We start from the raw sequence: 25060 nt of genomic DNA, 5'->3' as shown, positions 1-25060 counted from the left end.
CATAGGAAATAAGGGAAAGAATACTTTGGAGGGAGAGATATGTAAAACCATCTTCTTTTTACCCAAAGCTATTTACTACATATTTTTTAGTGTAGTTTTTTCATTAAGACTTCAAATTTTCACGCTGTTTTAGTAGGTTGTCTGGGCAAAACTCTTTCAAAAAGGTGAAGGCCAACCTACATGCCCAGCCAAAAATACAAACTTAATGACCTGCAACATTATGGCTTATATAACTTAAGGAAGGTGCCACTTTCAATGAATATAAGTCTTAGCTTGCCCTGATTTTGCTCCTCATGTAACTTGGAATCTCTTAAGAGAAAGCTGAGTGCAAGCAGGTTTAGCTGGGTGCTGTGTTGACCCCTGGGTTTGTGTCCAGGCCTTCTGCCTGTTGATCCATGACCGATGGCCCACAGCTTCACAGCTGGGAATAACCTGACCCAGGGAGGGTCTTTGAATCCTCCGTATCACAGGGATGAGGCCCCAGGTCAGGTGTAAAACCAGTTCATAGAAAAGGGTTTTGGTTGTCCACCACCTTTTATTAGTTACTGCCAGAGTCCTGCTGAGAGCAGGTTTGCTACCGAACTTTCTGTATGCGTTAAAAGTGTATTTATTGTCAGTGGGTGAGGAGTGGACTGTCTGTTTATTAGCCCATTCATGCTTCATCCTCATAATCCCCCTTGTTCATTTCTCTAATAGCGATCTACATTTTGGCAATAATTATTTTTGACTTAAACATTGATTTTGCTAACTTAGATATTCCTTGGAGGGCAGTAATCTGTTTGCTGAAATTACTTAGCACATGTAGTATCTAGTTCTTACATTGCAAGGTTTTCTTGATGGTTTTTGTGGTGGGATATGGGGGGAAGGTTTTTTGTGGTGGAGGGGTTTTTTGTTTCTGGTTTGTTCTTGGTTTTTGGTTTGTTTTTTTTTTTTTAGAGGCTTTTAAAACCTAGAAGTCTTCTTTCAATCACAGAATATATGTAAAGATTAAACCAATACGATCCATTATATTTTTTGATATTTATAGAGTTTATGCCTAAATTCAGAAATCTTTTTAAGGGGAGCAGTTTGAAGTGATAGCTTCACTTCTGTAGGTGTAAGAATTTTTATAAATAACAATTTTGGCATTTTCTGCACACATGCATGCACACACACACCCTCTGCCTGGTAAAGCTCTAAACAAAAAAGGTTTTCATTTTAATTCTTACAGATCATTTTTTTTTTTTTAGAAGAGTGGTGACTTGCCTTAGGATTTTTGCACTTCAGGACTGTTCTTAGACCTCTGGAATATGGTTTATTTGGGAAAACAGAGCTTATGTTCACTGAAAAAGTAAAGCAAGTCATTGCTAGGGGAAGAATTTCATCCCTTGTTTTGTTTGTCACTATTACCGTAATGGGATCTTGTTAGCCCATTTAGCATAATACAGATAATATTAAGATAATGCTTAAAAACATCTGCCTTACATTAATACCACATTAAGGGCCTGATCTAAAGCCCACTGAAGTTGATAGGAATGTTTAGTAGGAATTTAATGCTCTGATCTTTCAATTGTAGTTTTACAACTTATGAAATCAAATATAAAAAAGTTTCAGTCAACATAAACACATCTGTGTTATGTGTGTCGTACTTCGCCCTTCATGGCTAATAAAACTATTGGATTTGGAGCCTCCTCAAACTGAAATAAATACTTGAAATAATAATTCTGAATGCATTTTACAGCAACAAGTTCTGAAATAGAAAAAATAGTGCTGCTAAAAGGCATATAACAAGCACAGTTCTCTTGTGATGTACCAAATTATACTAACACTCAATGAATATATAAATATATAGTAAGTTTTAACTGTAAGTAACCCACAGCTGCAACACAATAGATGTCAGATTTAGGAGGGATTGAGAATAACTGTTTAAATGTCTTCACTGTGTATCTTCTTACTTTAAATGCACTTTTTCAGGGCTCCAAATTGCTGCCAACCTGCCTCCTTTGCTTCCTGATGTTTATTGTCAGTGTAGCCACTTGCTAAGCAGAGCAGGTATCTTAACTCCAAAGCGATGGAACATGCAGAACTACTCCTGTTACACCGCGTTGCTTCTGTCTTTATTTTTGTATCAATAATGTATTTACATAAGCGTTTCTAGTAGATATGGTAGTGAGTGGTGACAGAGAGCACAGCTGTGAATTGTGGGGAGTCTTATTTAATAACCAAGGAAATTCTCACTACTTACGAGAAGAGATGCAGTACCTGTTTTTTATTTTCCTGTTATTACTTCTCTCGGCCCTGTGCGGTGAGAGATCTTCTTTCTTTTTTATGAAACTGTATTTTTTCAGCCCATGGCTTTTTATTAAATTGTAGTTAACGATATACTTTGGAGGATTACATCACCCTACGCGGAGCCATTTGGCTTAGGCTGGAGATCAGTCTGCGCATAGAGCATCTGTCACTTAACGATTCTGCTTCAATACCAACAAAAAGATTTGAGGTCCCACTGTGTTTTGGGGGTTTTCTCCTTATGTACATGTCTCAATCTATTAAACTCTCTTCGGTAGCACTGGGGCTGTATTTGCTTTTATAAATGGAGTAGCAGAAGAGCAGGTAGGTATTTCTAGGCAGTTGTTTTTCTCCACTCCAGCAGTTTCTGTTGTTGAATGGTTGGATGCTGAATTTGTTAATCTATGCAGTTGCTTGCTCAGGTGTAATCCCTTGTTCATCCACATTTATTCATCCACTGAAGGGTGTGCACATTGGTACATCATGGCATATTAAAGGTTTACCACTGCCTGCCACAGCTGTCATCTCTTTGACCCTTCAGTAAACTAACAGTCTTCCACATAATTTTGCTTTCATTCACGTGTAATTACTGCGGAGGCATTTACAGAATGCCGTTCTCTAAAGATCTTGTCTTGTTCCCTTCTCCTCCAAGGAGGTTAATGTGCTCAAACGATCCCTGCATTTTCTTATTTCACTCTCTTACTGCTAAAAGAGCAAAGAAGAAAGCGCTCTGGATAATCTGTTTGCACTAGCTTTTGAGGGATGGAGCAAACTGGGAAGATGGACTCACCAGTTAGGTGGAAGGCCTCTTTACCACTCAAGTTTCAAATGCCTTCATTGATTTCCTTAGAACCTTTTTTGTAGCTTTTTACTAAAGGGTTATACAGAATTTTTTTCTAATACTCCTTACCATGGAAATAAGCAAGTCAAAACCTCTTTACCCAAAACCAGCTAAACCATATTTAGATGTTAATGACATATGGCAATAACTTAAGTCTTAAGTTTTAATCAGTGTTTTGTCCATAGGCATTTGTCACATACAAGTGGTACCACTTCAAAAAAACAACCAACCCCCCCTACACACCTTCATATTAATGTTTGTGTTATATTAGTACCTTGCAGACAGCGTGGATAGCCTTGTGATCTTGCAGAGGTGATGGAGAGAATGAGTTTGTAGATGATGGGCTGCAGCTGCCATCTGGGGACATCTATTTGAAACTCTGTAAGGCAGCAGCTATCACGTCATGGAGTGCAGTTTCTCTTCATGAACTTACCATCATTGTAATGTCTAATGATTTGTATTTTCCTAGTGCTTTTATATTGATCACTTCTACTGTAGGTAATATTATTTTACCCAGTAATGATGTTAAACAATCAAATGAGTCAGTGATTTGTTTGGCTTCTTGGTTTAGAGACTAGTTCTGCACTGCCACAGCTTCTCATCTGCTCTCTGACTCTTCTTTGTGATTTGCCAGTAAGCTTCCTCACTTGTTCCCCAAGTACCAAAGTAGTGTATGATATGATGCTTTTGATTATTCATAATCTGATATTAACAGTTGTGTTTTGCATTTCCTTATTGATTGTTCACACTCCTTTGCATTCAGCTATTTTGAACCTCTGATTTCTCAATACCTATCTCTTTCTGGTTTTATTTCCTATTCTTTTCAGAAGAACTTTTTGACTGTTCAGTTTCTTTGGTTAACAAAATCTAGCTTTTTTCCTCCTTAGTATTTCATAACTTCAGCTCTTAACATATGCTACTCTTCTTTACCCTTTCACCTTTGTGTATAACTCTGCTTCCATTTAAAAGTAACTATAGCCTCTCTTCAAGCCAGTTCTGTCTCATCCATCCTGTATTTTTCTTTCTCCTAACTTTTCTGAAGGGGATTCAGTGAAACTACTATCTTGTTTCTTTTAGAAGCCTTTTTGCCTCATAAATCCTTCTTTACTGAAAAAATTTTCTAGATATTCCAGTTCTGATCTTTGTGTATAAACTGTGGGACCTGAACATGCTTCCAGACTCCAGTATTTACTGACTCCATGGCAAGGGTAGAATCCACTTCTCACATCCCGGTATCTGTGAGAAGGAGATGTCGGACTAGGGGCTGCAAAAGGGCTGCTGTGCATTGCAACTGTTCCCAGCTGAAAGCAAGCCACTTAGGCACACCATGGTACCTGTCATCCATACACCCTGAATTGCATTGATTTGTCACCATATAAGGTGTCACAGTAGATCAAGTTAGAGTGAGTTCTTATCACAAATCATTGCTTTGTGTAATGAATTTAATTTATTCCGAGTCATGCTTGTGAGGGTCTGATGTTCTTCCTCCAGACAGCACAGTATCAGATACCAGTTCATTCCGAGCAAGGCCAAATGCAATTTTATCATCTATTTATCCTTCTTTAATTGTGTAACGATCATTGCTCCTGCTTTTATAGACCAAAGCATGGGATTTATCTGCATGGGGATTATACTGCTTGTTTTTTAAATGTGTCTCTATTTCATCTGGGTCAGAGCAATGATTAATATTGGAAGAGAGGTTTTGTAACCAGGCTGAAGCTCTGGCACCTGTGCTAAAATGGCCATTCTGATTTTATGGAGGACGTGAGGGGCAAAAGTAGATGTGTGACAGAGAAAATGAAATTCCGGCTTAATTGCAGTGGATGGATTTGTCTACAGTTCTGGTCAGGATAATGAGCGTGTGTGTGTGTAGCTGGTAGTAACAGAGCAGTTTTTTGGTAGGATAAAAGGTAGTGTTTGCAGTACTTTAGATTTGAGAAAATAAGCTGTGCCATAGGTTAGTGATGTCTTTGTAAGATGAAAGATCGGAAGGAACTGTTAGATGATCTGTTTTGATCTCCTGGATATTGCAATATAATTTTACTCCGTAACCCTTGTATTAAACCCTTATCCACTCTGCAGTAGCTTATTTCTTCTTCTGAACTGTCTGGTATTCTAATTCTAACTTGAGTTTACCTGGCTCCAGCCTTTGGTTTGTCCTACCTAAGAAATGATAGCAGGGAAAACTCCTGTGAAAAGGCGATAGGCAGGCGAGTGGGCAGCGCGCAGCTGAGAGCTCTGCAGAGCCAGCCCCAGCCTTGCAGCCCACGGCGGTGTTTACTCCTCTGGTGTGCCTTCACTTCGCTCTGAACGATTTCTTCTATTGACTGCTGTGAATCTGTTGATGGAAGAGTATGAGCGTAAGAAAGCTGCTTACAGTGAAAACATATTTCAGCATAGATAAGTAGAACTGCTGCAGTGAGTCTCACTGTGCGTGTTGGAGCAACCGCGAGGATCTCTGCTCGTCAGGCGTCCTTAAACGTCCTACCAGGAACGTGAAGTCAGCACTCGATGCCTGCGGCAGGTTGTTGTACGTGCAAAATAATTTGACACCTTCCACTGAACATTCAGACTCTCAAAAACTAATTAAATGTACTCAGCAGCACTTGAGGAGAGATTTCCAGATGAGACAAGAAACTGGCTGCTCTAATAGCAGGGAGCTCTGGTACGAATCGTCGACTCTACATACTGAGCAGCTCCAAAATGAGACCAGGTGGCCTTGAAATGGCCTTTAGGCTGTTGTGGTTGAATTGACTCCTAGTCTTTGTCTTTGCAGTTTAAGAAACACTTCTGTCAAACTCTGCTCCCTGAAGCTTCACTGCAGCATCTCCTTCCCCCTGTACCGTAGCTATAGACAAGAAAATACCTTTCTAGGTCTTCCACTGTGTGTGAAAAATTACCATGGGAGTATGCCCAAACTCTTGATCGCTCCCCTTTCTTGCTGTTTGTTGCTATTTCTCTGTAACACTCGTCTTATGGAGTGTGGTATTGCTGTTGGGGTGAGACAGTCATTCTTGTGGCCGGATCCCGGCAGGAAAATCTATGAAATCCCTCTGGATGAAAAGAAAAGGGAGGAGATAGAGGAACTTAGTTCATTTTAGTGATATCATGATCATAATTCAGGGGTAAGGGATTGGCAGAATGAGTCTTATGAGACTGGGGATAAAGGAGTTTTAGGAAAAGTTGAGGAACATGCTGAGCCTGAGCGTTGGTAAGAGTTAAGGAGGCTGGAACTGGTAGGGAAGCATGGGCTGAAGGGGAAGCTGTTGGGGAGAGGGGGGCAAACACGAAGGTATGAGAGGAATAGCAGGAACGTGTAGGCACTGCATCTCAAGCTAAAGCATCCCAGACCCCGTGAGAGACCGTGGCATTGGGACTAGGGCTCTCTGGAGCCGGGGGTTTCAGTCTGGGTGGCTGCTTCGTGGGACCTGTGTCTGTAACCTTCCAGGTGGCTTCTCTCCCGATGGCAAATGCCTCTCAGTGCCTTTCCCAGCTGCAACATGTCCCCAGCCAACAGGAGCCAATGCACACTCCCATCCCAAGCCCTTGATGCTGAAATATTGCTGTTTTGTTTTTTTTTTCTTTACCAATATTTGTGATTTTTAGGTAACATTAATTCTGGCATTTTCTAACTCCAAATATTTGAGTTTGCAACCTCAGTATGTTCTTTTAATTTTATTAGGGACTACAGAGTAATATGTTTGCACAATAATAATGAAGATTATGCAGTGGTTTTTAGCTTTTGTTTAATAATTTTTTTAAGAACTCGTGCTTGTGCACAGGCTGGAGATACGGCTTCGTGGGAAACGTTAGCATTTGGCTTTCATCTTTAGTATTTAAGAAATGAGTCTGCTGCTTGGACTGCACAGTGTCCTGTCTCCTAGAGATAAAGCTGTGATTCTCATTTTTGCGCTTTTATGTGAACCTGGCAATTTTTTAATTGTCTTAAACATCTCCACTGTCAGCATCAAAATGATGTTTTTTCTTTACTTTTTTTCTACCTTATCTGTGGTAGAAAATACCAGGTTTGCTTGTCAGCTGCAAATGATGACATGGCAAGAAATGCGTTTCGCTGCATCTCCGTTCCCTGAAGTCTGTAAGAAAGTAACTACAGACCTTCTGCTTTAGCCACTTTTGGCTGCTGTAAGGGAAAGGAACAAAATACATTCTGGTTTGCTTTGATGTGCTCCTGAACATCCATTAAGCTACAACTTCAGTGTTGCTGTATGGTGCCTGGATAGAAATAGATCATTTTTCTTATCTGTCCTGTCTTCCTGAGCCTGTTAATGTAGTCTAATCCTAGGTAGTAGCCCAAGAGATTTATAGTTATAAATGTTTGCAGCAATTTTCTGGAATCTGTTTTGTGCTGTGGAAACATCTTTGTACTCAGCTAGATACTGCTGCAGTTGTAGTGGAGCACCCAAGGAACGGTGTAGTATATCCCTGTTTCAGAAATATTAGATTTGAATATCGCAGAAGCAATTAATGTCAGCACCATATGCTATATTCAGGATACGGAGTCTGAGGTATTTTGTCAGATGTGAAAATTCACTTACCTCTTTCTTAAAATTGTGATGGGAATAGTTACTACAGTAAAATCATTGTTCTTCCTCTACACGAACCAAGCAAATGGGCTACCATGAAAATGTGTTACTTTTATTTCTGCCTCTTTTTTTTTCATCTGCCAGTAACTCCAATAATAAAATTAAAAGTTTTAATTTCCTCTGAATTCCTCTGTAAATGTTCTTGATATAGTACCAATTTCTGTGCTTGCACTCTGTGGCTTACTTCAAGTAGGTTACTGAAATCACTTATGTAGAAATAGTTGTCTTCTCTAAGTTCCTTGTACTTGTTTTATCAAACTAGAGAGTTGAGGTGTAATGTACCTCACAAACCCACCTGGTTTTAGGTTGAGAAGCACCATACTGCAGAATTAGTAAAATAAAAACAAAAAATAAAAATCCGTTGGTGTTAGCGCTTCAGGATCCCCAACATGTGGAGTTTAAAATACCGAACAGCAGCTCGAGCTAGAGATAAAACCCAGCCAACTCTGGAAGAGAAACTGGCAGAGGTGGTTTTGGCAGGGTGAGGTCATGGGTTAAGGTTTGCTCTCTTCTAGGCAAATTACTCAAGTATTGTGGCTCATGGATGGGGAGAGGGCTTGTTGCATAGCACATGCCTGCTGGCTGCAAAGCTGGCGGTGGAGGGACAGACGTGAGCAGATAAAGCTACTTCAGAGTTTTAATCACAGCAAGAAACGCAGTCTTAGGGTTGCAGAGCTTTGGAGAGCCTGACCCCCGGAGAGGCGGTGCACAGGCTATGACAGCTAGAGGCTCCCTCTGAAGAGCTGGAGCAGCTCCATACAGACCATGTGGTTTCCTCTAGGGGCCCTGTTTTTAATTAGCTGTGTTGGAGTTAAGGGCATTCCTTACTATGTTTGCAGCTCTATATAAACTTGTGCATTTCCTATTACTTTGCTTAACCCAGGTAGGACACGTATTTTGATGAGAATTATAAATATTTTGAAGGTCTGTGAATATTGGATTTTCATGCTGACTAATGTGTATTTTTACATGTGAAGCAGCAGTTGTGGTAAGACATCTGTTGATAGGACACTCATCTGTTATATCTGTTATTTGTCATCGTTACATCTGGTACAGTCCACGTGGCCCTAATCAAAGCCCTGGGGCTTTTTGCCAGGTGCTCCATACCAAGTGAGATGGGGAAAATGACAGACTTTGGTTACCCATGTTCTGGCAATACCTTCTGGTGACAAACCAGCTATGTTTTGTGATACTTGTAGAAGAATACGTCCATTTCTTTAAGGAAAGTGACTGTCTTTGGAAAGATAAAGGAGTGAAGTCAGTGGCAGAAAAAAAAATCCCATTGTCTTCAGCATGCTTCCAGTGCTTCAAAAATGAACTGTTGTGGGATGGTTTTCATTGATTTATTTATTGAGGAAAGTCTTTTTGGAAGCACTGGCACTTATTTAATAAACAAACAAACCTTCAGGTAATTAGACCTAGATCTGTCAAAGCATTTAGCCATCTGTTTATTAAAAAATTAATAGCCTGGTCTCCTTCACCACTAAACCTGCGTTGTGGTCATGAGCGGTTGGTGATGGAGGTGCTTTACAGATTGTCAGGATATTCTTAGGGTTTGTTTTGGGAAAGCTTTAGGGGGAGAAAATCTGTTGCATCTGAGAACTGGCTGTAGGATAACTGCCTTGAGCAAACATCCTTCCCTCCTGAGATATTTCTTAAATTACTTGAATTGCTTTGTTCAATGCTGCGTTTGGCTTGAGTTCAGTGATAATTCCCAGATAATATGAATTAATGGAAGGCATATTTTTTGAAACATTGGAGAATGTCTTTCCTTCAGAACATGCATTTCCCTTACAATGCTATTTTTCCAGTTCTGTTGATGCGTTTTTGCCAATGCAAAGCATGTTTAAAAAAAGGTTCCATGCTCATCAGATGTTGACTCAACTTTTATGCTGTTAGTGTTCCTTTACTGCTTTTTTTATTCTACTGTCACTGGTATCTTCCTTCTGTTCCACACAGCCTACAAAAGCATCTCGCCTACAGGAAAGCTGGAGAGGGACTTTTTACAAGGGTGTGTAGTGATAGGACGAGGGGTAACGATTTTAAACTGAAAGAGGGTAGATTTAGATTAGATATTAGGAAGAAATTCTTTACTGTGAGGGTGGTGAGACACTGGCCCAGGTTGCCCAGAGAGGTTGTGGCTACCCCCTCCCTGGCAGTGTTCAAGGCCAGGTTGGACGGGGCTTGGAGCAACCCAGTCTAGCGGAAAGGTGTCCCTGCCTGTGGCAGGGGGCTTGGAACTAGGTGATCTCTAAGGTCCCTTCCCACCCAAACCATTCTGTGATTCTATGATCTCATCTCTCTCTGTCCCTCTTTCTCCCTTGTTACCACAGACTCTTCTGCCTCTTTCCATGCTGGCATCTCGTGTTCACTGTGCTCTCATGCATCCCTGCCAATTTCTTTTTTTAGCTTTTACTATTTATTTATATAACACAGACTTTGTTTGTATGGCTTTTAAATTCTTCTCCTTTAATTGCTTTAAGAGTGTTTTGTTTTGTTACATATTTTGCTGCCCCCCAAGTAACTTACGGGGAGTTGAAGAGTTTGAGATTTTTGTAAATAAGTTGTTGGATGGTTCCCTGGCAGCCAGTGAATGTCTTCTGGAGTCACAAATCACCCTGGTTCTTTGCGTGCTTTGAGTAATGTTCATTTCTGCACTGTTAATTTTTCTTCTCTTTCCTTTCTACCTCCAATAATAATTGATGATTATAGAGATAACTTTTGGTCTCATCCCTCCCTCCCACCCCAGCATGATTCTCCCAGGCTCAGTTTGAAGCCCAGAGAAGGCAGTGGAAAGTCTCACTCGCTCCATGTGCAGATCTGCTGTGCTTTTTTTATCTTTAGGAAGCTTAAAGTTTTATGCCAAGTATACGTTCAGTTTCTGGTGTCTGTCTAAAGAAGTATAAAATACATGGTCACAGAAATGCCTTAGTGTAGCCACTTTTGGGGTATAGAGGGGTGGGGAAGGAGGTTTGCTTAGTCACATAGGGGATTTAGGTGGTGGTGAAGAGGTTTGTTTTTTTGGGGTTTTTTTTTTTTTAAGAAACAAATTTGTCTCATTCTTTTCTCCAGAAGTTGCCATTACCAACATAGCTATTACTACACACTGAGGCTGTTATTCTTTAAGAGCTGAGAGACTGGTATTTCATTCCTTTTTAAGAATGTGACTTTTACCAGGGCGAGAGGGCTGTGAATTAGTACTTCATTATGTGCTGACATCGAACAAAGTCCTCACTTCAGAATTACCTATTCAAGAAAACAGCTAAGATTTGGTTGTCTGACTCATTTAGGTACTTGAACATCCCACCAGTCCAGAATTATACATAAAGTAGTATTTAACAAGTTCTGCTGCTTTGGATAATAATGAGTCTAATGAAGTAATGGAATAAATATTATTGTGGCTCTTAAGGGACAATTATGTTCGTAGAGCATGAACCCTTGTTCTGCAGTTATCAAAACATGGTAGAATTGCTAATAAACATGTGTAGACAATAAACATCAACTGATATAAGTGTAATAAGATGCTGTAATAAGAGTTGGAAACCTGCTGAATCCTGCTTCTCTCCAGGCAGTGAATGTGTCCTGTGCATGACTTTAAAAAAAAAAAAAAAAGAACAAAACAAAAAAAAACCAAAAAACCCCTCCAAACAAACAAAAAAACAAAACCAAAAAAAACCCTACGAAACCACAAACAAAAAACCACACAACACCAAAACAAACAACAAACAGACTCAGCTTATTAAATGGAAGGAGAGAAACCAATGGAATATGCAGTTTTCATATCCTTGCTGTTTGTATGTGCAAGAACATGTTTCATTGGGCTCCTTTTTGGGAGAATAAAAGACTTTTCAATAAAGCTGAATTACATTTTCTTGTTCTGTTTTATTCCAGTGACGTGTATTTCATTTGATGTAACTTCATGTACATTCAATAGATGAAATGCAGAAATAATTTAGATTATTTCTAAATAAAATTCTGCCCTTTTCTTTCAAACAAAACAATGGGATATTGTCATCTCAGGAGGTGCTGAAAAGCAAGTCCTGTTCTGACTCATCACGTCTCGAAACAGTCTTCTGTCCTGTTCTTATCTTCATTCTTTGCTTCCAGTTATATTTTATCTATTAAGACATTTCAGCAGCGTAAGAGCCTCTACTTTCAGAGATACAAATCAATCTGTAAAAGCAAACAGTTTTTTTTCCATTATTTGCCCACCTTTTACAGTATTTTATTTACCATGTTAGTTTTCTGAGAACTTAATGTTCCTTCCCGATGATTTCATGTAATAGCAAGTGTTGTTAGAAGAGACAGCACTTCTCCCTAGTGTTATTGCTGTTAGGATACTGGCTTTATTTAAAAAAAAAAAAAACAAAACAACCCAACAAGCAAAAACCCAAACAAAAAAACCCACCACACACACCAACAACAAAAAAAAAAACCAAACCAATCTGTCCTGATATTCTACCAAACAGGACTGGCTTTGAGCTTTAATACTCTGAATATGCTACAGAGAGGCCTGAAAGTCAGACTAGAATCTTGTATATAAGCAGGGACTTTTCCAAGGTCAGAGGTTTAGACTTCATTGCACAATGCTCACAGAGAACTCCATTACTATTTTGCATGGTGATTTTTAATTATTTTCAAAGTGGCACCAGGCGATGTGTAAAGAGAATATACAAGTATATAAATGAAATAAGTGATGATATTGCTGCAGCTGTGTGATTAGTCTGGTACTTACACCACTCTAGAAGGTAGGATGGAGAGCTTCCTGCTCATTAGAGAAAGAGAACTCTCTCATTGTAGTATGGCTCGTATTCTTCATGTGCTGGTGGATTCTTCATTGCTGCTTGTTTCCCAAAAAATTATTCCCCTGGGACAGCAGTCTTTATCAGCAGTCATTGATTCATAACTTCTGCAGTACGACATTGCAACAGATCAAGCCCCAGACCTGCAGTGGGTCCCTGCGGGATAGGGAGAACGTGCTTTTCTGAGTGCCTTGGCATGTCCCGTGGGTCATGTCCCTTCCCGAGGTGCTCCCAGCACAGTCCCATCCTCCTCGTGTGGTGTGTCGGACAGCACGAGGACAGCTGAGTTTCTGAAGGTCTATATTTGCAATAAATAAACGCACGTGTTTAGAAAGCAGTGATAAACCATTTCATTTTAATTACAGAAATTATGTGTGTATATAAGATTTATGACTTGGAGTGGTTGTGATGTAAGAGGGCAAAGTTTTGTCTAAATTCATTTTATATGTAAAAATAAACTTTTGATAAACTTTAAAATCTGAATTGCATAGCTGCTTTCATTTTAGTATAGAATAGTATGTGTCCTCTGGGGTGCTGGGAGCTCTTGGTTCTTCCTTTCATGACTCAGGGGAGTTGTGTTAGGGGTAGCTAATGCATCTATATTGTTATAGAGGGAAGAGAAGAGAAAGATGTTTAAAAGGCCTGAAACAAATTGTAAGGCATGCTGTTTTGATCTCCCAGTGAAACTGGTTTAGCTGTGGTTGTAGGTGACCTCCACAATGTGTCCAGAGGAAGGATCCAAACTTATTTTGTGCATGAAAATGTAGGCCCTGAGATGCACCTGCACAGAAATTCAGTTGGAAAGCTGGAAACAGCCCTTCTAAGAAATTCTTCTATAAGCTTTATGTGCAGTGACAAAGAATAATACAACAGTATCTTATCACAGCATTAAATGTGTTTTTTTAAACTGAAGCATTGAAATTTTAGTCCCTCTTGTTCAGTGTTCTGACTGTAACAGCTGTTGCTTTTCAATATTAAAAAATATTGTGTTTTGGGAAATAGCTACTGTTGGTCAACTCACTACTCCTGTTATGCTTAGTTATAAAGGCAGCCTTATTTTACAGACTGTATGTGTTAGTATCCTTTATGAGGTTATTAGCAAACTTTTTTAAAAATTGTCTTCTGTTTGGTTTTATTATGGAAAAATACATGGTTTATTCACAGAAAAATCTTTCTTAGTGTAGTACCTCAGTATTAGGTTGTATTGAATGTACTATCTAGCTCAATTCAAGGATGTGATGAGGCCATACTTTCTTGGATCTTGAGTCACCAGTTAGAAGGAAAGTTAATTTAAATTTATGATAAAATACTGCTGCTCTGCATTTCTGTATACTCGGTCGCATTTGTTTCTCCTCTTACACAGCTTAAAAAGATCCCAGAAGACCTAAAGCCGGGCAGAGCAGAGCGCTGGGTCAATACACCGAGGTGCAAAGCTCTTGCCTTCGCTAGAGCTTAGTGATGTTACAAGGGATTCTGCCGCAGGGAGATGGTCAAGGGGTTTCTTTTCTGTTTCAAAAGATATCTATCCATTTTCTGAACAGCTCTGGTGCTCGCGGTATTTTACGGTTGGTTAGAGGAGCTCAGTAGGATCTGGATGCTGTTTTCATCAGAGCCTTCATTCAGAAGCAGCAGTGGCTTAAGGACCTGTTTTTAAGTTATGTTTATGAGTCCTCTTTGGTTATCAAAATTAGGGTAGCATAAGCCTAGCCTAAGAACAAAATTAGCCATAGTATCTCTTTAATTATGTTCTTGTAAATTAGTTCGCTTCAGTCTGAATTCTGTCATCCTCCCTCGTGTTGAACAGCCATTTCTTCTGCAACTGATGCAGTGAAATCACTGAACTTAGTTGCATATGAAGAGAATCCTGAGACCTCCAAACTCCTGTGTATGTAGTCTTTTCGCTTTCCTAATATCCAGCTCACCTTTCTCTCAAAAACAGATCTTGAAAACTCCAGGACGAAAATGAGAAGCGCGGTGTCAGTTCGAGAGGGGCAGGGAGTCGTGCTGCTCTGCGGACCAGCCCCCCGGGCGGGAGGTAAGGGACCGGCCGGGCTTCAGGCTTCAGCCAGAGCTGATTGACTGTAAAGTGGGATGCAGGAGAGAGATCCTTCAGAGAGAGCAAGAATGAGATCTGGGTTCTGAAGTAAATACGGAGAGAAAGGAAACAAAACCAAAAGAGGGGGAGGGGAGTACTTAAACGGATTTACTTTTATCTTGAAATGCCTTTCTAGTGCCTAGTAATTTCTGTACACTTAACATGTCTGATTTTTATGGTATTTCCAGTAATTAATTGAGTATCTTCAGGAGTTAATTTCTGCCCAATTTCACAATTGCTGAGCCTCGATAAATCTAGTTTTCTGTATGACTAGACAATTGCAAAAAGTAGATTTTTGTCTTTAATTATGCTAGTATCTGCCTGTTTTCTTGCAATCAAGACATTTGATAGTGTAATGTAACGATGCTGGCATAATTTCAAACACTGCTTTCTCGAGGGGGGTGAGAAAACCAGATATATGGATTCTTGGTCGACCAAAAGTTGCACTTATGTTTTATCATTCATTGTGCATCATCAGTGTTTGACTAATTGCTATTGAGCCTGAAGTAATACTTGAAAGTAACTGATTTTATTTGTTTTTAATTGATATGGAGTCTCATTATTGAAGGGCTGTGATGTTAAGCATTAGATTTGATTGCAAAGACAAAGTAACATAAGCTAAACATTGAATACAATAATATAGGTATTGTGGCCTCTTAAATTTGACGGAGTCTAAGCAGACACAGCCATAAAGTGGCAATTTTACAACTGTCTGAGCTTGCGGAATTTTTCTCTCTCTAAACTGACACATGCTCTTAAATCCTCTCTATAGCCTTACAACAGCTTTGTCTTTTCAACTGCTGAGAAAATAGGTCGTTCTCCCAGCTATCTGTAAGAATTAAAATGATTAAATTTTGCTTCTATATGCAGTCCAAAGTCTGAATTACTCCAGCAGTTCTTATACTCACATCCTATGCATGGGTATACAGCCAGAGGTGGCCGCCAAACTGACTACAACTCTGCACTGAGTCTAGCAATGTTTAAGTTTGAGGTGTTAAACAGGAGGGTGATACAAAACATGCTCATATTGCTAAGAACAGTGGTTCAAATCAACACATGGAAGAGGTGAGAATTTTTTTTGCAGTCAGCAGATGGGATATGATTGACACCCCCCACACCAATTGTGTTATTGATGCAAAAAAAAGAGAGAGCTGAGGGCTCCCTGAATTATCAAATGGAATTGAGAATTGGTACCAGAATTATTTAAAATCCTTGGATTTGTCTGGGAGTTGGAGGATTAACCATTAAAGTTTTCAGGAGACATGGAGCAAGGTGGAAAAAAATCCTTCCTTTTCTTTTTTCACTAAAATAAACCTATAGCACAGTGACGTCAAACATACAGTGCCTTTAGATCTGGCACAGTAGGATATAGGTCAGTAAGTCTTAGATAAAATACCCATCCGTTAAGCAGTAGTAGTTTGTTAGGAGTAGCAGGGATGGTTTAGGAACAGCTGACCTGGCCCGAGGTCTCTGAGGGCTGTTCAGCCCTTTCCAGATCAGTGATCTGTTTTTTTTTTTCTTTGATTCTGTATTTGATGCACTGATCTATCAAATAATCTCAGACTAATTCTAAAAACCTGCTCCAATACCTTGTCTTCTTTTCCCCTTTATCCCCCAAAATATTGCTCTTTTGTGTTTTGCCATGTTGTGCAATTTCAAAGTTCCTGCTAAGCTTGATGGGGATTTGCAGTTATTTCTTGCATTCCCTGTGAGGAGCCTTCAAGAAGAGACTTGATTAAATTGTGATTATTCCTCCATATACAACATTCCAGTTACAATAGAAACCAATGTTCATCCCAAAAAGAAATACCAGTTCATAGTGTGGAAAAAGGAAATTGCTTCCCTTCTACAGTTTGGCATATTTTTTGCTTTGCTCATCTTAGCCACAGATATTTACGTAAGTAATATGAATATCCTCTTTCAATGGGGAGCAAATTATTCATGCAGTTAACGGTACTTTTGTCCTCTTGAAGTTTGCAGTTCCAGTTCCATCAGGGTATGGACATCTATCATTTAAACCGACAATGAAACTCATTAACTTCGTACACATCGGCTTGTACGCTTAGCTTGTACTTTAGCTTTGTTTCTGTGATGGCTGTTGGTGTACGGGGGGAGGAGGAGGGTGCTCAGTATTTCCAGTTGAGGATGCACAGATTAGTTTTATATTTCTGTCATTAAACATGAGCTGTATCACAAACCACTCCAATATTTTCTTGAGAGTTAGAGCATTTTCCCTTTTGGGGTGTTCCCTTTTTTAGCAGTCTTGTTTGAGATTTGCTGAATGGGGGATTCAGTGGATGACTGGTCTTGTGTGTGAAGACTTTCCCCCAAATATTTTACTAATTCAACTGTTTTTTATGTTATATAATGTAAGTTGTATTATAATTGAGCAGTGATTTTTGGATAAATAGAATGGTCATCTGTCATCATTCTGCGTGACCATATTTCTCTATAGAATTTTAATTTTGTTACAGGGAACCTGTTAAAATATCCTGGTTTTTCCACAAATCAGTAGATCATCTCCCCCACATACTCAAAAGACAAAATGACATCTCAAATTGATTTATGTTGATCTCCTGCTGTCTTTTTCAGTTATTATGACCATTAAATTCTACTGAACTCTCTTACAGCTATTTGACTTTTTACTGTGTTGTTGTTGTGTCTTTGATGGTTTTAAAGGACTGTCCATATAACAAACATCTCAACATAAAAAATTTAATATTGGACACACTTAACATGCATCTGGTTGAAAAACATTCATGCAATGTAATTTTTTTTTTTCCATTCTTGGCCGAATGGAAAAGGCTCGACATATGGAGATCTAAAAATTATTTTTCTCTACTGTTGATTTCGTTCCAAAATCGGTATCTAAGGAGTGACAAAGCCCTGAGTAAAGCAAACCTGCAAGTTCCTTTAGGGTTTTACCCACTGTCACTGCTGTACGGGTATCTTGATTATCATGTAGCTTGTCTTCAGCTATTATTTCTATTTGCTAGATATTGTGATTTATATTTGTTTAGTACTCCCAGTTTTACTAATCTGACATTGATTTTGTATTTTGGGAGATGTTACTAATTTCTGAGGTATATTCTGTTCCTCAGGAGAGGAGGAAGCAATGAGGCATAGTCCTTTTGTGTTGTCTGTGGTGGTTTCAGGACTGCTTTATACACAGAGAAAAAGATGATTTTTAAGGGTAGAAGTGAAGATTTGCTTGATGGTTATTCAGACTTCTCAAAGAATTCAGGCTTGCCTGGAAAAACTAGGCGTTAGTTTTATGTTGGTGGATATGCTCCCTGTTATCTTGTTACTATGTGGAATTTGACCATAACCCATGAGAATTTGAGGAAATGGCAAGAACATTGTGGAGCCAACAAGCTGTTCCTTGGAAATTGCAAGGAAATTCTACTTGTCTTATATTCATGTTTAGCTTCATGTGATATGTGTTCATATTTCATGCAATATGGCAAGAATATTCTACATAAATAAATCAGCAAGAACATGTCCTCCATTTTACTGTCGTGCCCTGGTAAATGTAGACTTAATCGATAAATGAGACCGTATTTGAAGGATGGGGATCAATTTATTTTATAGCTTATTATTTTGAAGTGGTGACATATTGATATGAAATTATATTAGATCATGGAAAAATAGATCCCAATTTATTGCTCACTGCTTGGTATGACAAATATTTCAGTGAATAATATCATGTCTGTTGCAAATTTTTTCTCATGTCTCTTGTGTTGCCATTTGGAGACCTGCAAGTTCCAGCAAGACTGTGCTTCATGAATAACATGGCATGGAAATTATCTCAAATGCCAGAAATATTTTGATGCTTTGATTATTTCTTTTCTGCAGCTCTTGAATATCAACACACTATTTTTCAGGGAACTGTAAGTTGAATTGATTTTACTTATTTGGCTTTGCAAACATTTTGTACCCTTAAAACAAAGCAGAACCAAACTGATACAACTCCAGAATACAATTTCTTTTCTACTGCCCATCAGTGTGTTCTCAGGCGGTAGAAAACATCCTGGTTTTGCACCTCTACTATTTGCTTTTGTTGCAGATTGTGGATGACGCTCATCTGGGCATGAGCAACAAATCATACTTGCAGTAGGCACATTATGAGGTTTTTGCACAAAAATGCATTCTAAGGAGAACAGTATGTTGGATATTGTAAAAGCAATGGCCTTAAAAATGGTTCCGTAGCGTTCTCGAGCTGTTCTCAATCTGCCAAGAAGAAATGGTATTTTTATTTAAAAATATATTTTGCAATAGTCCTGCTGGTGTCATCATCATCATCTGCACAAATTTCAGCTGACAGTTTGAAATCAAATGGTACCTGAGAGACACTTATATTTGTCCATATGAGGGGCAGTAATACATGGTCACAGCTGGATTTTTACAATGGTTTCTATCTGTCAGGAGCATTATTTTCACCACCAGTAACAAACCAACGCTGCAGAGACACTCTCTGTTCTGCGCTTTATCAAATGCCGTCTTTCTAAAGCACCTTTTCTTTTGATAAACCTGTCTTCCAGGCTGAAGTAAAGCGGACTAAAATGAGTATATCCTTATTTATGTATTTGTGTAACAGCTGCAGCTATTTTACAGTATATGTTTTTAAGCTAGCGTAGAGGTGTATAACTGGCCTGAGAAACTTCTAGGAAAAGAAGCATGATTCCAGTTTGGGAAGGGGCAAACTGTATGAGCAAGGTATCACTCCAAATTCTTACAGAACTCTTTAACTCCATGTTTCATGATGCACATCAATGACACTGAACATATGAATGTATTAGTATTTCTATTTTATTTCTTAGATTCTTGGTCTTTCATCCCTTTTGTGAGTCTTAGTTTAAGAGATATATCTAGATCATGAAGGATAGCTTCATAGCCAGGTAGTCAGTAGAGCATAAAGCCTGGAAACATCTATGATGAGAATATGAGCTCTTGTGAATTTTGTACTACATCTTGAATACCCATTGCAAAATGATTATGGGAATATTGCAGCTTTTTATCATTTTGTTTTTAAGGAAAGATTCTAGCCTTCAATCCTTCATATATATATATATATTTGTATTTTTTTTAAAGTAGCATTCCCAAGTATACAAATCGAAAACCAAAGCAATATTTTTAAATCTCTGTATTTTAAAGCTCGATTGTTATTTTCATTAGTGGGGCGAGAGAGCATATCAGAACCTGTAGTCTGTACAGTGAGGGGCACAATTTCGCCTAAAGCCCAGGAAGGAGTTTTACATGAGATTGGATCAGCTCCTGCTGGCCGCAGTACGTTTGGTTTCACTGAGGTTTTAATACATACAGTAGTAGCATAAATAGTGTGGGCTGTTGGGGGAGAGAGCAGACTTTGGTGGGACTAATACTGCATTAGTTTCATCAGCAAAATGCATGTGGGCACTCCAGAAGACCTCGAACGACTATGGGATGTGCGCTCTGTTGCTGATACCTGCTCTCATTAGCCTTCTTTCCTGAACCTGCATAAGCTGAAAGAGGCAGCAATGGGATAAGTGTTTTAATGGGAGACTGTGCCTCCTGGTGCTGGGGTGTTTGTTGGAGGAAGGGGAGGTGGAAAGAAAGAGGGAGATAAATCAGGAAGAAGCAAATTGCAAGAAAAAAGTTCAAGTCTAACCTTTTCGCTTAGCTAGTCCCAACTATCTCAGATACGCCCTGGGAAAAAGAGGAGAAAATTGGAGAAAATGACTGTGTTTGGCCCTCTACCAAGATTATTTTTATCTCTAAATTGTTACTGTGGAGTTTTTCTCCTCCAGCTCTTTATTATCTTCTCTGCTAAAATATTTGAGTTTTTCTTTAGAAACAGGATAATTGATTAGGAAGAGGCAGGAGGGAGATGGCTGCAGTGCCAGCACGCAGTCGTAGCTGATGATTGCACTGTTAACAAGAGAACTGAAAGGAATGTTTGTTTTTCACAGGGGTTTACCGAGTACCTTCTCCTAAATGAGTGCAAGCTACCAAATGAAATTTGTCACTAATTACTACTTCCACCTATAAACATTAGTACATTCCTTTGAAAATTTACACTTGGGTATTTCCATTAGTTTCCTTTAGTTTATCTCACTAACATCTGACATTCAGAAGAAATCAGACGTGTTTTCGTTGAGCAATAGGCTAAACTATCATCTTTTTATCCTCAAAATTATTATAGGCAGGAAGCAATTTAAAATACTTTCAACTATTGAAAAAGCACAACAGAGTTGTTAGAAATGCTCTGAGAAATTAAATGTAAAGTTCTAGGGAGGTGGTTAAAAGAGCAATCTGTCATTTGAAATGGATATGGCTAATGGGTATGTTTTTAAATATTGCTTCCTAAAGCAGTTTCTTACTTCTCTGCATACTTCCAGAGTACGAACAGTTTGATGGGAGCCAGTACAGTTTGAATGACACAGCCAGTGTGAAACAATTAGTTCAGAAATGTGATAAAGAGAAACTAATCCATCATCCTGCAGAGCTACAGGGGAAACGAAATTGGGTTTTTATTCAGCACTGGAACCCAAATGTAGAAAAGCATTTTGTTCGCCTTGCCCATTAGCATCTGGGTTTCCTTTGGAGCACCAAGGAACATTTAACCTGCCAGTTACGGAGCACTTCTGTATTACAAGGTCACATTTGGTTTGAAACTTAACACTGGCTGATGGTCACCCCCACGTGTGACAGGAGCGGGGGGGAAGGCAGACAGCAGGCAAGGCCATACTGCCAAGCTGCTTTTCCAGTGGATGTGCTACTGGAAATGTGTGTAACATGAGTTCTTCTGTGGTACTGATAAAGAAATAACGCTGCCAGTCTTGAGCATCTGTGTTTCCCAAGGATGAGCTTGTAAATGTTTGCATTTTAATTAAAATAGTGTGCTTTGCTTTCGACACTGCTTTGAAAGACTTGGAAAAACTCTTCAAATTGTTGAGTTTAGAGAAAAACAGACCTTCCGTGGGGTGTTTTACATCACTGGGGCTTTGTCACCTGTGGCAGCCACGTGAAGGTGACAGACTAGTGTGGGCAGTTACTGCTTGGCCAGTGTGTGGTTGTGCTGTAGGTGGGGGGGCAGTACAGAAAAATACTATTTATGCTACAACTGTGTTTAAAGAATTGCATCTTTTTTTACATCACACTAACTCATTTCCAAGTCAGAAAATGAGCGGACTCTTACCATATTCCATTTAAAAATGAAAATTAGGTGTTAGCCTGAGGTAGGAACCTTGCAATTTCAGCTAAAACATTTCAATATTCTCATTAAATGTGTAGATTGAAATTGCAAGATATTACATAGGTCTTCCACACCGCTCTCGTTGTTTTGGGTTATTCCATATACAGAAGTTGCATGCCTAATTACCTGCACAGCATGCTGAAAATTGATCTTTTATATTTTATCTACAAAATAATTCACCTTTTATGCCAAAACGATTAATGGTTTACATTAGTTTCAAATCAGAGTGTTTCCATTATAAATGGAAATGAACTCTGGAATAAAATGAGTTTCTCAGGATACATTCTTCACTTTTTGTAGCTGGACTCAGATTCCCATCATGCAATTTACATTTTGTATAAACAACAATATCTTCAGCCAGAAGGAGAGAGTTATTTTAAAGAGTTTTGGGGGGAATTTCAGAAGCATTTATAAATCTCTAAAACTTTTTCCCCAAGTTGTGAAAAGGTTACAACTGTTTTAACCAGATACTCATTGTCTCGCCTTACTCCTGGTGGCCACAGTTCTAGCCCTATTATGGAGGTTCGGTTTGTAATTGTCATTATTTTTATATAGAAAACATTAACAAAAAGTAAACTACCAACCTACAGTTTATAGATAGACTGTACTCTGAAGTGTGACTGCAGCTTTTGTAAACAGCCAAAGGCTTTTGCATTATTAGTGGTATAACTACTTGCATGCAAACAATTCAGGATTCCCCTCAGAAATACACAGTCTGAGTTTTGTTTTTCCCAGCTGAACACACTTTGGACAGTTTTCCAGTTTCTGGGCATTTAATGTGCTCAAGAACATACCCTAAAACCCTGAAATGATGTACAATTTATTTCCAATAAAATTCTAAAGAGTTTTTTCATTGTCAAAATGATATCATTTTTTACAGCGGTACCTAAAGATATTGTAATATCCAGTTTACGCATACGTTAGGGGATCCCGTATTGGAGTACATAAATACCTTGTCTTACTCCTACAGTGCATAAGATTTTTATTTGTAAAACAACCTTTAATGTTTGAAAAAAAAAAAAAGAAATTTGCCATTTATTTTATGGCAGAGATAAAGTATTACCTCTTTTTTCCTTGGCTAAAGTCCAGGCACCAAGAATAGCCTTGCAGCTAGTTGTGCTGCCTTGCTGAAGGAAGGACACACTGCTCGAGGCGGTGAGCTAAGTGAAGTAAAGTAGCTAGAGTTTGCCCAAGTAAGTGAAGTAAAGTAGTGAATGAGAAGTCAGAAGGCAGTGTACGTAGGGTGAAATGCGTTATAGCCCTGGGGGCACTCACGTCCCCAGGTACGATGCCCTGAACCCCCAGCAGTGTAATCCTCTGAGGATGCAGCTGCAGGGAGCTCAGGACGGTTTACATCTAGGCTGAGAGCATCCTCGGAGAGTTCAATGCGCTCTGCCTCGTGCAGGTTAATTTCCTACTTCTAAATAATTTGTCTGGCTTTCCCAGGGGTTCCCGAGCAGCCGCACAGAGCTGTCCTCAGCAGTGCTGACAAAGTGACATTTCTGGGTGACTGCCCCACAGAACTGCGCGGTCGCTTCGGGTCTGTGCGGTGAGAGCTGCCTCCTTCCCGAGCGAGGCTTTGCTCCATTTGCTGCCATTTCTTCACAGCTTGAGCTGAAACTGGGCCAAATGAGGAACTAATTGGCTTCTTCCTCAATTATGGAATCTGTCATTATCCTCTCAAAATCAGTGTTACTTTTCCATTACTTTTAACTCTAAGGTAGATAATTCAAAAGAGATGGTTGTTACAAATTTCCATGTCTTTAATTGCAGTTTCTGTCATTGCTAAATTTTGTCTGATTACTTTCTTGCAAACAGTTTCTTAAAAGCCATATACCATCCTGCGGGTTAGGCAGAGTGCCAGTCGAAGAGAGAAAATGCCAGGGCATTTCAGCTTCCCCTTGTATCTCTATTACAGAATATTGTAGAATCTGAATTGGAGAACTGTATGAAATAGTATAGATTTGGGTATAGTGATGGACATGAAACTTCTTTTTTTAAAAAAAAAAAAAAAAACCAAACCCAAAACTATAACACCTCTAACTGTTGTTCAGTCAGCTTGATGCACTCAAAATTAAGTATTTTAATTTCTTTTGAGGATTATTTATGGAAACATCCGCTTCACTAATTGACATCCCGTCAGTTTTAGACATTAGTTTAAATCTGTTTCAGAACAATACTGTTCACATCATTTACTTTTGGCTATATTAGAAATCTCATTTGGTGAGAATTATGGGGCTAGCAGGTATGTATTAAGCAGGTGTGTAGGAGCGATTGTCCAAAGCAAAAGGAGCAAGAGTAGGTGAGGAATGACAAGCAGAGAAGACCTTCAGAATTTGTGCATTTAGTGCATAAAGTAAACATTATGAATTATCCTTCTCCTTCTGTCATAGGTCTATATCCCCTATTTTTTTTTTTTTCAAATTTTTGCTTTGACTTCCTGAATTCATTTGCAGTTTTGGATTCCCACAACTACTGTTGTCTCTTAAATTCGGTTTGCAAGAAATAAAATTGTTCTGGTTCCATTCCGTGATCTCTTACTGATGTGTTGCAGCCTCTCTTGGAGGGAATGTGTAATATAATTAAAAACCATCTTTTCACAGCTGTGTACATGAGTTTAAGGCTTAACTTTGAACACAGTTAAAAACTACTAAATGTGTGGGCTTGACCCCCTTATGTTGCTTTAGCAACATTAAATTTTTCTTACATAGGAAGTGAAGGTACTTTTTTTTTTTAAGGCTCAAAGGTGGCAGGGAGTGACTATGGTAGACCTCAAAGGCCATGCTGATTTAATGGTTGAATTTGTAAAAAATTAAGTTTAAAAATGACAGGCAATTTTATAAGCCATTTTTAATTGAAGACTTAGGTGCAGAAAGCGCCTAGAGCAGTATGAGCACACTGAGTGTATTGTGGCTTGTAGACTGCGCAGTAAATAATAATCAAATAATGCAAAATAAAGAGGACAAGCCAGCCAAGACGTAGTAAACAAATAAAAATTGAGTAATAACTGTAATTTCTAGTACCTTATCCATGTATGGGAAGTAAGGAAAAAATGCATTGGAAAGCAAAGGCTTAGATCTCTGAGGAAGCCCAGGAGAGACATATTACTTCCATTTATAACAGAAAATCAACTGAAAACTTGTAATTGACAGAAAGAGAGTGAGTTTATGTCCCTCGAGGTGCCCCGAGATCAGCAACAAGCAAATGGTGTAAACA

General features: G+C 38.9%; 1 protein-coding gene across 1 annotated transcript in view; it reads left to right on the top strand.

The window, feature by feature from the left end:
* Window positions 1–402: 402 nt before the first annotated feature.
* The window catches only part of CNTN3 (contactin 3), a 63223-nt gene continuing 38565 nt past the window's right edge, over window positions 403–25060 (top strand). Inside the window, exons 1-2 of the mRNA XM_068408347.1 lie at window positions 403–484; window positions 14455–14550. Coding sequence (XP_068264448.1) covers window positions 403–484; window positions 14455–14550 — 178 coding nt within the window. The remainder of the gene's footprint in view (window positions 485–14454; window positions 14551–25060) is intronic.

The sequence above is a fragment of the Nyctibius grandis genome, chromosome 10 (genome assembly GCF_013368605.1).
Source record: "Nyctibius grandis isolate bNycGra1 chromosome 10, bNycGra1.pri, whole genome shotgun sequence".
Lineage (NCBI taxonomy): Eukaryota > Metazoa > Chordata > Aves > Nyctibiiformes > Nyctibiidae > Nyctibius > Nyctibius grandis.
Note: the sequence above shows the minus strand (reverse complement) of the source record. Positions and strands in the feature narration are given on the sequence as shown.